At 47.7% G+C, this 13418-nt stretch overlaps 1 protein-coding gene across 2 annotated transcripts in view; it reads left to right on the forward strand.

Moving 5' to 3' along the window:
• Window positions 1-1470: 1470 nt before the first annotated feature.
• Window positions 1471-13418, forward strand: part of Atg17 (autophagy-related 17) — a 78030-nt gene continuing 66082 nt past the window's right edge. The window contains exon 1 of one of the 2 annotated variants that reach the window (XM_078191067.1): window positions 1471-3169. In XM_078191067.1, coding sequence (XP_078047193.1) covers window positions 3102-3169 — 68 coding nt within the window. In that variant the 5' untranslated portion in view covers window positions 1471-3101. The remainder of the gene's footprint in view (window positions 3170-13418) is intronic. The other variant, XM_078191068.1, reaches the window with a different exon arrangement.

Genomic DNA, 13418 nt, shown 5'->3' on the forward strand with positions numbered 1-13418 from the left:
TTACGTCTAATTGCCTCAATAATGAACGAGCCTGGAGCACTGCGCCAAAATTTTGTAGAAACTTCGAACACGTTGATGCGAATCGATATTTCTAATTTCCCAGTTGTAAAATGCGCAAGTTAACTCGGATCGCGATGTTCACTAACTCCTGCAAAATTTACTTGACACGGTTATTTTGCTGTTGTTGCTGATAGATTCTCGGTAGCTGAAGGTACAACCGAGCAGCAGAACGTCGTTTAAAAGTCGACAGGTAAATAAATGCTGTAACCGAAATAATGGTCCAAATATATTTTTTAAAGTAAGGTGGCGCAGTTGTTGCGCGTGTAACATTTGGATATTGCGACGCAGCCCGTTGGGGGCGGTCGTTCGTTTCCTAAAGCTGTCCGGGCATTAAATCCGCGATCGAACAGCGCATTAAAGAGAGTGTAACAACGACGACGGATTCCGGCACGAGCGAGCGCGGCGAATGCGAATAGTTATTTTCGGGCGCAGCATTATGTATAGCCGGCGCGTGTTTATTATTTGCCTAGACTGAAGGCACGTATTCATGAGAGGCTCGCGGGGCCGCGGTCGATCAAAGCGACCGATCAAAACTCCGTCTCCGTCGGGTCGCAACAACTTTCTGCAACCCGCGAGAGGGAGAGAGAGAGAGAGAGAAAGAGAGAAAAAAAAGAGAGAGGGAGATAGCGCAGTTACGGCATATAAACAAACAAGACCGCGTGTAGCCGCGGCCCCACGCTGCCAGCTCGGAAATTTGCATCGTTCTCCCCTTTCTTAGTCGACTTCCAGTACAAAGAGCCTCCACACGGAAGCGATAATGGCGCTGGGTCGTTTATCCCCGTGCGCGTGCGCGTTGCCATTTCTGGTCGATCGCCTCGCTATTATTTTCATTAGGGCTCTCTGAATTCCCTAATCGAGTTTACCCCATCGAACGCTCTCTTATAAACGGAGCTTTAACCTTAACAACAACCTTATTGACAATTTCGTTCAACATGTCAACAGATTCATAAATGACAATGACCCTGCCGCGCCGCAGGTTGTTGTTCTGAGTACGTCGTTTGAATGGAATAATAATAATAATAGGTTTTACGTGTCCATATTATAGACAATGGTGCAATCGCATCGATACGACGCTAAACAGTAAATATTTTCGGAAACGTATGACCCGAACGACATGCTGGAAGGAATGGAAAGGCGGTGAATGTTATTCAAGATTATGATAATTGGATTTACCGTGTCGGAGGGAAATGTTACGGGAAACGGTGTCAGGTAACGGGATATCGGTCCGGGTAACAGATTTTTTAGGGAGCGGACGTTTTCAGATTGATGAAATGGAAAATCAGTGGAGCGATGCGCAGCGTTCGAACTTCCGCAACGGTTGGAGGCGCCATCTTCGTCGGTCGGTAAAGATGGCGCTGCGGTGGCGGTCGAACAGCTGAGTGGCGAGTGGAATATCTGTGGAAACGGAGTGCACGGCGAGCAGACGTTCTGTTCTCCGTGCTCGGCCAGATCGGCAGTAAACAGCTGGCGACGCGATGCGTCAGAACAAAATGTCGAACGGGACTGTGCCGAGCTAGTTGCCCCCCCCCTCCCTACCTTCACTGCCAGAGGCACGGTGCAAGAGCTACGAGAAAAAGTGTCTGTTCGTCGGGAACTGTGGTCGTCGAAGCTGTCGGGAACAAGAGTCGCGAGCACCGCAGTCAACAGCGTCCGTGCCCGAGGTTCGTGAACGGGATCCGCGAACGAGAAAATACGCGGCGAAAGTGTCGTTTCCTTTGTTCCCCTACGTGAAAACGTTCTCTGCGCATAGGTTCCCGTGCGTGTGGCGCAGCGTTGTTTGTTGTGGTCGGTACGTCACTCTCGGCGTACACACGGGTCTCTCTCGGTCCGGATAGGGAACGAGCTCTGCCTACCTGGCCGAGTGTGAATTCCGGTCGCGACAGGTCTTCCTCGGACAGCGACCGCCGGATAAAACGGATTCGTCGTTTCGTCCCGGAGCTCGAAACGTCCCTGCCGACCGAGGCAGGATCGCTGGCCTTTCGTGTACGCGCGAGTGCTTTGTTTTGGCGAGCAGCTGATCCGGGACTAGACTCGTTCCGCGTCGGGCCCTGTCCATCGCTGTCGTCGTCCCGAAACGCTTCTCGCGTTCCGTCGGGCAACGGTGTTCGGACCGAAGACCCGTCTCCCGTGAACAGTGTATTACGAAGGGTCGAAACTCCGCAGCGAGAGAAGAAGATCCGTTATACCACGGAAAAAACGGAGGACGCGCGATCGACCGATGCATACGGGACACAACAGTGCGGCTCGATGACAGGCGAACCATCTTCGACGAGAGTGTACGTCGAGGTGCTCGAGAGACGAATCCACGGGAGTCCACGGGGTGCCTGTCCGTTCTTGTTTCCAAGGGAGAGAGTGCGTTGATCGACGCCCGAGCAGTACGGGTGAACTCTTCGCTGCCGTCCTGTAAATAACGATCGACCGTTGCCACCGCGCGCGAGACTGTTTCTTTTCGTGCGACTATACAACGTACGAGCAGTTCCCGAGGGAAGCACAGTCGACCCTGTCCCGACGCAGAGCTACGTCCTGTCGAGTTCATTTCGCTGGCATAGGTTTTCCGCGGGGGCAGCTGAACCAATCACTGCTACCAACTTAGCTCCGCGTATATAGATATAGGGAGTGCGTGTGTGTATGGGCACTCCGGTACACAGACGAAGATAGGCGCTCTCCCGGTCCTCGTCTAGACCGTTCGACGCGGGTTCGCGCGGGATCATTCGACCCCTGTGAACTGTTTCCGCCGGAGGGGTGCGTACAGCTCGAAAACCGTAACTGGCTTTCTGTGAATCGACGAGGAACGATTCCCGTGGCCGTGATCGATGTGGCATAAGAGACCCGAAAGGGACGAATCGGCTCGCGCTGGCAAAACGGGGGTACGGCAGCGATCGAGCTGACTATACTGGAGGCGAGCCGAGGTGACCAGGGGTCCTCGAACAAGGACGGTACCTGCCTGCATCTAAGTCACGCCGGATGCCCGTCGGGTCCTTGAGGCGGTCCGGCCGTTTCAATCGTGTCCTCGCTGCGGAAGGTGCCATACCGGTCCCAAAATGCTGTACATATTCCACGTGGACACCGGCACCACCATCACCTTCGACATCAAGCTGGCGCTCCAATTGTGAGTAACTTCAACTTCGGGGACCAGCATGGGGTCGCTGTTTACTGTAAACAATCGTCCAGAAGTCGGTCGCGCCTGACCTGAATACTATTTTTCGACTACCAGTTTACGATGACCTTTTTCTAACGATCTCACGGCTTTACTAGTACTTTGCGTATTTTTTTTTATGATTGTTGTTTACGCGAAACGAATGTTTCAATTACTGGTAGTAAGCCGTCGAAATATGGCTTTGTGTTCTGTTGTTATACGTATAAATGGGTATATCTAGATTTCTATTAGAAAAAGGTCGATATCAATAGAAATATTTTTAATTTCGGTCAGAAATTACTGCGTTTTGGACAATTGTTCTGTGACAAGGGGGTGCAATTTGCATGTTCTCGGGGGTTGACAATTTTGTTTAAAGCTAGATTTTAACGTATAATTTGGAAATAGAGAAAATTTTTCTAAAATTCAGTGATTCTTGATTTTTATAATTTTATTCGCTTTCTACAGTGTTTATTAAACGTTGCAGTTGTTTGCTATCATAATAGTAACACAATTTATTATTGTAATCACTGCAGTCACCTGAGAAAGTAGAAATTGCGATCTACATACATATTTCGCTGCCCGTTAAATATTAAAGGTGAAGCAACATTAATACTGCATGCGATTAAATTGAAATTGAAGCTGGAATCTCTAAAGGAGAAATAACAATGCGTTTCTGTAAAGGAGATAAATATTATTCGACTTCATTTAAATCAATGAACAAACATAATGAAGTTGCGCTCTATCAAATAAAAATAAGCATCGCGCTGCATTTAGGATCTTTGTAACTTTGAACAGGACGAGGTCATTAAAAACGTATTAAAAATCAATGGTCGCGCTGTTTCTTATAATAGCGAAATCAATTTATACGATTGTGCCACGGTAGTGTTGTACACGTACGCGTATGTAGAGTAAGACTTCGGGCACAGTCTAGACTCTACAGCAAACTTTGTACGTATCGAGCACACTCGCTTAAGCAGAAAAAAAATGTGGAACATGTTATTGAATCAGAATCGTGGACAAAAATAAGTGCCTATCGAGAAGATCATGTAAAATTAATTCATGCGAATGTTATTGACGTAGTTTATAGAATCTACAATGAAGTACTAACGTATAAATGAGGAAATCTGATAGTCCTGACGTTAGGATCATGTAAAGTCAATTTATTCAATTGGTATAGCATGTAGAATTGTTTTAGAGCATGATACGGTATACTAGTTTACTATCTTTAAACAACGAATTAATTTCCTTGCATTTTACAAGCCCCGACAAATACTGCATCCGTCTTTATTATTCATAAACTGCGGAGGTATAAAATTTTTATTGCGCATAAAGATGACCGATTTATTCGCAAACGTAAAAAGCAATGTCGCCACCCCCAGCTATCATCGTCCGGAACTCTCCGCTAATGTGTCTATTTGCAAGAGCCACCGTTTGTTATCTATATATTGTACTTGGTTCACCAATCGGACTGTAAACTGTATCTATTTGTTTAGATATAAATAGCAGCGATTCCAACGCTAAAAAACGAAGTTACAATAAGCGATAGCTACCGAGACAAATCACGTGGCGTTTTCATGAGCTGATTTCCGTAAACACTGGCAATCCGGTTATAAAGCTTTCGAAATCACAGGGAATAGTTAAATCCGCTCCCACACATGACGCAGGTGGGCCGTACAGCCGCGAGGCATGTCGTTCCTCGGCTTTCTAAAAATACGAAAAATCTGTCCCTTCGTTCATTGGCTCGCGGAAGACAATGGGAAACTGTGGGGTGCTCCCCCCCCCCCCCCCCCACCTTTGCCGCGGTTCGTAACTTATCGTTGCTGCTTCGACGTATCTTTCTCGCTTTAATTTCGACATCTTTATCGCGAAGATTTACGAGTCGATCGTGTACGAACGTGTTCGGACACGTTCGCTCCTGTTAACGCGGCCCACCACAGTTCCCAACAAATGAATCACTCCCGCGGAACGAATAAGCAAACAATCGCGGAACTGGCGAAAACCGAAGCCATCGAATGACGTGTCGTAACTGTTAGACAATTATTTAGCGGGTATCGATTATTAATTAAAACCGCGCGAACTTGCGCCGTTACCACGAAAAATTGGCGCGCCGGCCGAGTTTTTCGGAAATATCGCAACGCACGGCGTGGTATAATTTACGCAAAAAAGAAAATACACGGAGTTGAGAGACACCATGGATCGTTCTCTAATACCCGATATCTGTTATTCTCGTCCTATAAATATCCCCCCTCCACTTCCGTCCGTTCCTCCGCGCGACAACAGCGGCCATTCGACGCCCTTCATTCACTTCCTTCGACCACCCTAACCGCACGCGGAATATCGAGCTGGTAATTGGCGCCGCCCTAAATATTCATTTTCCATCGAAGAATATTGACCGGCCGCGTCCGAACGAAAACAACGCGCCGGAACTTTTCCATCGACCGATTTTTTTTTTCCGCGCCCCGTCCCGTATGTAGGACGAGCGGCAATCCCGCGCCGTTCCACGGACATTTAATTAACCGCTCGGTCGTAGAATTAAGCGATGATCCTCGCGGAAGTGTTTCTCTGAATGCACGCGCGCTGCTCGACGGCGATTCTTACCGAACACCGACCTAGATCGATTCCTTTGAAAAAACACCGCTGAACGTCTACCAAGGATCACAGTTTTACAGGATCCATCGAAAAAATCTTCGAGAAAGCATTCGATTTTATCGACCGTGTTGAGGAGTTGGTAGATATTATTGTTCATGTTTTCTGGATTTTTGTACAAAAGCAAGGATCTGGAGAAGGCTACAGAGCTCGCAATTAGGATAGTCACTTAGGAAGTATATGTACAAAGCCGTTTTATGCACAGATCAAGGAAACAATGTACTATGCCAACTAGATGGCTCTTGTTTTTGCCATAAAAGACGGTAAGCTAGATTGATTGCACGGTTCGTCATTAGTGTCCACGTTTCCGTGGCTGCGCCATAAACGCATCAAAAGTCCCACAGTCTATTCTTCGAGGACCCATTGGCAGCCATGAATCACGATTCACAGTTATTTCGCGCGGTTATCTCGCTCCTTAAAATCCGGATGAAGGAAATCATTTATTTTATCGACCGAGGCTTCGTCATTAACGTCCACGATCTATTCATCGGGAATCCATTGATGGCTGTAAGCCGCGGCACGCAAATTAGGATACACCCGTTCGATCGTTCTTACAGCTAATTCAAATTAGACCTTCAAATTGGATCTTCAAATTGGACCTTTGAATTGTACGGCGAGTTTCCGTCGCGACTGTATTCTCAATTTAGCCAGCATCGCGAACCAAAGGCTCGCGCAATCGCTGGCAGACAGAAATCGCGGATGTTGCGGAACATCTCGCCCGCGAATCACTCCGCTCGTGTTTCCCTTTTTCACCGCGAGCGTGGCCGGTCGTCTTATTTACGATATCACGGAGCGGCCGCGCTCGATATTATTCCCAGATTAGACTCCCTCGTTAAACCACGGCCGATGCTTATCAGAGACCAAGCCTCTGCCTCCGCCGAACGTCGGTTTTCCCGGCGCGGAAACTCATTTGTCCGCGGCTCCGCGGCCGTGTCCCGCGAATATAGGCCGCATCCTTTCCTGGGCCGTCGACGTGCTCTCGACGGTTTTTTTGCGAGAACATCGACCGGTGGGCTCAAGAAAATCTCGCTTCCTTGACCGTCTCTTTTACCGGATACTGTTACATCCGGATTAACGCGGTGATTGTACCTCCGGACGAACCACTCTCTGCCCGATGCCGACCGTCCCTTTGTCTAATCCGCGTGAGTAACACTTCGTTACGGTGATTCATTTCGTCGGCCGGATTCGAGACAATTGGATTCGCGATCGTCCGCAGAGGGAAACAAAATTATGGGGATACTTTTATGGTTTTCGGACCGGGGTCGTCCTTAGGGCAATTTTCCCGTGACGGGGCTGCATGGTTCCGCCTTCATTGGAGAAAGCTCTCCTTGGAACCATGCTGATCCTGCATGATGCAAGATAAGACCTCTTTTGATGATTCATTTAGCGGGATTTTGTTTGGCTACGCTGCGATACAGAAGCACATTTTAACGACTGCTTTTGGACACGATAAGCTTCTGGATGGAGGCTGATTTTCTGAGAAAGAATTTTAATTAGTTTATTATATTTCCATACGTCTTATCGCAAGTGTGAAAGTCCACGGTTACTAAACTCTTCTAGCACCTCCGCATAGTTGCGAATTCCACTCTTGCAATATAATCAGAATTTTCTGAGTTTCAACGTAATTCGATAAACGTTTATTGCAGCTAACGATATTATTCTAAACACCATTGATGAACATTGAGCAGACTATTAAACAATAATCGACTAGTTCAACGAGACCGTAACTCCTCAGGAACGACAAGGTATTCCAGAAAGCGAACCGCGGATACCTCATCAGGGCGTGATGCACGGTGCAATTAAAAATCATTTAGCCGTGATTCGCATTCGCCTCGTTCCGCCGTGCGGCTCTTCATACACGCAATGATTTTCCCAATCGCCGACGGGATTGGTCGCCGTCAATCATTTAGCAACATCTAACGCGAACAACGACACCGCGTGGAAGCGCCAAGGATCCGTCGAAGGTGAAGCCGTTGCAAAACGATCGATCTATCGCGGACGTACGTGGGCAAAGGCGTGCTCGAGAGGCATTTTCTCTCCGGCGCTGTCCGCCTCGCGAACGAGAGAGGAGAGGACGCTCTCCTCGTAGCAGGTGGCAACGAAAATAGTAATGGAATCGGCGCGGGGCAACGTGGGCGGCCATTGGCTTGTGTCGCACACGAGTCTGACCCGCGCCGCGGACAAAACTCGGCCAAGTCCTTAATGCGTGATGCAAACGCTGCATCTCTCGAACCTCTCGCGCCGCGCCGCCTCGAACGGTCGGTCCACTTTTGCACGGCCACGCTGTTTACGAAACTTTCCTTGGAACTTCTCCCTCCTTCGGCCGCCGTTTCCGCTTTATTTCCAGTTTACGCGGAGCCCTAGATAAATCACTTTGATCCTGCACCAGCAGAATCCTTGCCGTCGTCAGAATTTGCCGCCGCCCCGTTTCGCGAGGATAGCTCGCCAGCGATCGTTACGGTTTTGAAGATTCCATTCATTGGGTTCTCATTCTTTGGCAAAATCTTTTCGGGATTCTTATTTCATAAGGATTTGGTAAGAGTCGCGGGGATTTAGATAGTATAAGATGCTGTAGAGAAGAGAACGAGCTGCGATGGTTTTGTTTCCATTTTGGAGGATGTCGTGGATGGGTCACTTTGTAGTAGAACGACGTTATTTGTTGCAGTTCATTTTTTGAGACTAGGAATAAATTATTACTTATGGATGATAATAAAGTAATTGATTCAACGTTTCACTGAGGATCCTTCTTTTACTCTAATATTGTTGGCAAAATTGTTCTTCCAAGGGATATTTTACGATTCTATCCTTAAGAATATTTGTATATTGAATTTTATGAACATTTAATGTTTCGACTGTGCCGAAATATTGAAACGCGTAGTTTCCTCGAACAGTCGACGCTGCGATCACGCACCACGTGGCAATCGCGTGGCCTATTTCGTAAAATTCCAAGGGGCCCTCCGTTATCGCTTCCGAGATACGCGAAAAAGTGCGACGAAGTTTCTCTCCCAAAGGCGATAATGGATTTTCGGAGTAATCTGCGCGAAGTATCAGGCATCTTAAACATTTGTTTACCTTCGTACATTACGCCGGAGTTGTTTTCGCGGCCGACTAAAATAGGGACGCGAATCTGGCGGATGAAAGTCAAATGATTCCCGTGGAAGGGAACGAATATCTCCGGATTAAATTTCGAATAATGCGTCTTCCGCGAGAGTCAACATCGTTCCCTCGGAATCTTCCCTGAAACCTCTCGAAATAGTCCGGATAGACGAGCAAACGATCGGTTCGGGAGCTCTTTAACGTAGCTGCGAACCGACCGCAACGCGGAATACCGACCGCGTACTCTGGTCCGAAAAGACGACACGGGTGGGATAGAATCTCCAGAGCATTGAACGGAACCAAGATAGATTAATCGTCGACGACTGTAGACTTCGTTTCATCGACTCGCGTCGCTGAAGACTCTTTCTCTAGCTTTAATTACCTAAACGAGCGAACGGGGAACCGTGCCGCTTTTATCAAAGATCTCGCCGTTTCGAGCCGGCCGATTTCGAATTCAGACTGAGCATTAGAGGAAGCGGGGAAACTAGCAATTAATATTTATAATGGAACCCGATAATAGTGCATCGGGAACGAACGCGTTCGTCAAACAAAGATCAAGACTTACGCAACAAAAAGTTGCAGTAGTAATTACTTCATATCTGTTTGAAATTTCTTATTCTACTCTTAACTAAGCCTTTACTGATTTTTCGCTGCAACAGAAATTTACGTATATCGAATATTAACAAAAATTGGTAACTCCACGATGCAAATTCTCTTTTATGCACATATTAAAATAGCGTCAAAAAATGTACATTTAAAAAACCGTCACACCTTACATAAAAATTGTCAAATTAATTTGTTGTCTTACCATTTAGTTCCTGACTGTACTCTACACTAGTTCCTCTTGATCAGACGGTAGATTCGAGCCCTGTGGCCATTCTACAGAGCTGCAACTTCGACAAACATGTTGCTGGTATCTTGGCCGGCTAACGATGCTATCGGCCCCGAACAAACGATTAACAATTCCGGGACAGTATCCTAAGCAGCACAATCAGGCGGAGCGTTAATAGTGTCTGAAACCAGGAGCCGCAACCACGACGCGACACGCAAACGGCGATCCGCCGATGCAGAAAACAGTCCCCCCTCGGTGTGGTGCTTCCCTTGGTCTCGAAGAAGCAATTAATTTCGAATCGATCGGAGTCAGCCGTTTCCTTCGACGGCCAGAGGAACAAGACGGGCAAGTGTTAACGACGTTGCCTGAAGCCGGTTGACCGGCGCGAACGGAAAACTAATCGCGTCTAATATTAACGAGACCCAATTAGCGATGGCGACGGGACTCTCTCTCTCTCTCTCTCTCTCTCTCTCTCTCTCTCTCTCTCTCTCTCGGCGGATTGATGCGCGCGAGTTTCCGGGAGCGTCCGCTGGATAACGCGCGCCCGGTCGAAAGCCAAAACTTTCGAGGCGGGATCAGGGCAGCGCGGTTTAGCGGCACGCTTTGTAATTACGCGAGAAAATAAACGCGCGACGGGGTAGAAGGCGCCGCGGCGTATCGACACGCATCGTTAATTGCGTCGACGAGAGCGGGGTCGGTGACCGGCATGGCCGAGCTATCCGTCTTAATGCGCGAATATCGTCGAGGTATTCGTCTTTTCCGCGCGTGGGATCGCGCCGCGGCTGATCCTCCTCCGCGAGAAACAGCTGGATCGTCGCGCGTCGCGACGTCTCGGGACGTCGGGATCTATAATACGTCACGCCGGCAGACGAGAATCAATCGACGCATGAAAGCGAGCGCGTGGGCGGCTGCCGATTGATCAGAACCCATCGCCGCGGTCTGTTAATGAGCTGATACTGTGATAGATCCGATGGAGATTGGAGACGCGCCGGGCCGTGTCAACGCCATTTTCCGAAACGTCTGCAGCGAGGATATAAGCCTGATCGATATTCGCGCGTTACCGGGCCTGTGATCCCTCTGCGTAGATTATCCTGGTGGGCGTGGCTTCGATGCTCTCGATTTTGACCGGGCCAGTGTTCCACAGAGTGATTCGTGCCAATTCCTGCTTCGGATATTCCGGCAGCAGGTGCATCTTTGAGTCTGAAGCTCGAGCATCGGCAACAAGCATTCCTCGTCCCGCGAGGACGACGTTCTCCGCTTGTAGAATGCCTTTGGTGGGCGTGGCTTTGTTGCTCTCCATTAGAATGGACCTGGGACAGTATTTCCCTATCAATGCCTGCTTCTGATCTTCTGGCGCTGGTCTTGCCCGAACTTGTAGGGGAGCGTTGTTTCTCCGAAGAATGTCCTCGATGGGCGTGGCTTTGATGCTTTCAATTTTAATTAAGCTAGGGCTATATGTTTCACCGTGCAATTTCGAAGGGCGCCTACGTCGGACTTTCTAATAGAAGCTTCATCTTTGAGGCTGTAGCTCGAGCCTGATTAATAAGCATTCCTCGCCCTACGAGGATAATGTCCCTTTCATGCAAGAGCTCTTTTTCATGAGGCCATTTCAATCGAGATTTATTTTATGGGCCGTCTCATGGAATCAGGTATAGAAAATTCTCCTGTATTTAATGCACGCCGGTATTCCTTATAAAAATGATACTTTAAAAAGTGTCCGAAGCTGAACCACCTGTCTGACAGTTCCGATACCTCATCGACATTTCTGAACCGCCGGATGAAGATCCTGGCAAGTCCCGTTCTCCAAGGTTCTTGTCCTCACGGGTAACCCAACAAAGAGCTCGGCAATAATTCAAAAGTGTCTGCATAAATCAGTTTTCCGACAGTAATACCGCTACCATGATTCATAACGCGACAAGACTCGAAAGAGCAAAGGTGTCCGACTCAACTGGCACTCGCGGAAATATTATCGTCTAATTAACGTGGCCTCGCACGGGACTGATGTCCCATTTCCCTACGGTGGCATCGAGACGATATCGAAATGCCACGGTTCACCGTAAAACTCCCGTTGGATCTCGGTATATACAGGGTGGTCTACGTAATTGTTTCAGCTTCAGGTAACTCAGCATCTTCGACATTTCTTGAACGTATCTCCAGAACTAATAATTTTCTAAAATGCTTCGATAAAAAATATACAGTCGTACTTAAGGAAACGATGCGTTTGTTAATTGCACGCGTGCATTGAAGCAGTTGAAAAGGATCCAAGGGCCTAGAAAATGTGATGCCCTTCGAGCCATTTATCTCTCTCCTTTGGCAAATTCTGGCCAATGCATTAATAACGGAGTTACGAGCTGAAACAATTCCGTAGACCACCCTGTATACCCGATCCGCTCGAGCGGGGCCTTCTCGGTGTGTTCGGCTCTTCGTTCCTCCGTACTTTCTTTTCTCGAAGGATACATAAAGTGGTTGGTTTGCCAATCCGAGCGCACGCCGAGCGTAACACGGGGATAATGGGCCGAACGAGCGGACGGACACACCGCCGCGAATCGTTTTCTTCATCGGCGATAGTTGCACGCCTACCGGTTTTATTTTCCTAATTCACGCTGGCCTCATTCCGCGCCAACTTTTCCTCGCCTCGCGTACCGTTAACGCCGTGCTCGTTCCTCTTGCGACGGGCTCTGCGTTATATCAGGTCGGAACGAAAGTTCCACGGGCCGACACACCGCTCCGTTCTCAGGGGGTATCCTCCGCGTAGAGAACGCGGGCCGTTTTTAACCAACTCTCGCAGTTTTCACGCCGGATTGCACGTTGCTCGATCCGCGGGACCAACAATTCGAAACCTCAACAATTCGAAGCGTAAAATCTGAGCCTTGTATCGTGAAATATATATATAACTACTCGCGGTTCTCGCTGAGTCTACTAGTTCGCGGTTGAAACTTAACCCTAGTGTTCTTGAAGGAGGGTTAAGAAACGTCCGTAGAATTTTAAACCCGTATTTTCGCTGGAAATTTATCTGGATCATAATTGGATCGAGTAAGGATTAAGATCTTATTCGAATAAGAAGCTATCTCTTAGTCGAACGAGTGCAAGAATAATACAGAAATTAATCGATCTGAATAACGATGATAGAATATGATGCATCTTTTTACGATCTCTGTTTGAATATTTTATTCGAATGAAGAAAGAGTGATTATTCGAATAAGTGGATAGAAGAAAAGTTAACGATGAATAATCTTTATTCGAATCAAATATTAAATATTTGGGTAAATATTTATTATTTGGATAATTATTTTAGATAAATATTTATTCTCGAAACAGTTGGAGTAAATTTTAGATAAATCGTGATGGAGTAATTTTAGAGAAATGCTAAAACAACTTTGGTAAAACGTGGCAAATAAATGTCCGCAAGCATCCAGAGTAAGAGTGCCCCATCTGTAACTAGGTTTTCGCGAGGCAGGCTGAATTAAACGATATAATTTCCTTGTTTGCGCACGTACCCTCCCCCCTCGGCGTCATCGCGATGATAAATGAAGCGGACGAGACAGAAATTTATATAGGAATGTCTCCGGCTTCCGCCTCGCTCGCTCGTTCCCACTCTATTTCTCTCTCTCTCTCTCTCTCTCTCTCTCTCTCTCTCTCTCTCTCTCT

This window comes from Augochlora pura, chromosome 9 (assembly GCF_028453695.1).
Source record: "Augochlora pura isolate Apur16 chromosome 9, APUR_v2.2.1, whole genome shotgun sequence".
In the NCBI taxonomy this organism is placed as follows: domain Eukaryota; kingdom Metazoa; phylum Arthropoda; class Insecta; order Hymenoptera; family Halictidae; genus Augochlora; species Augochlora pura.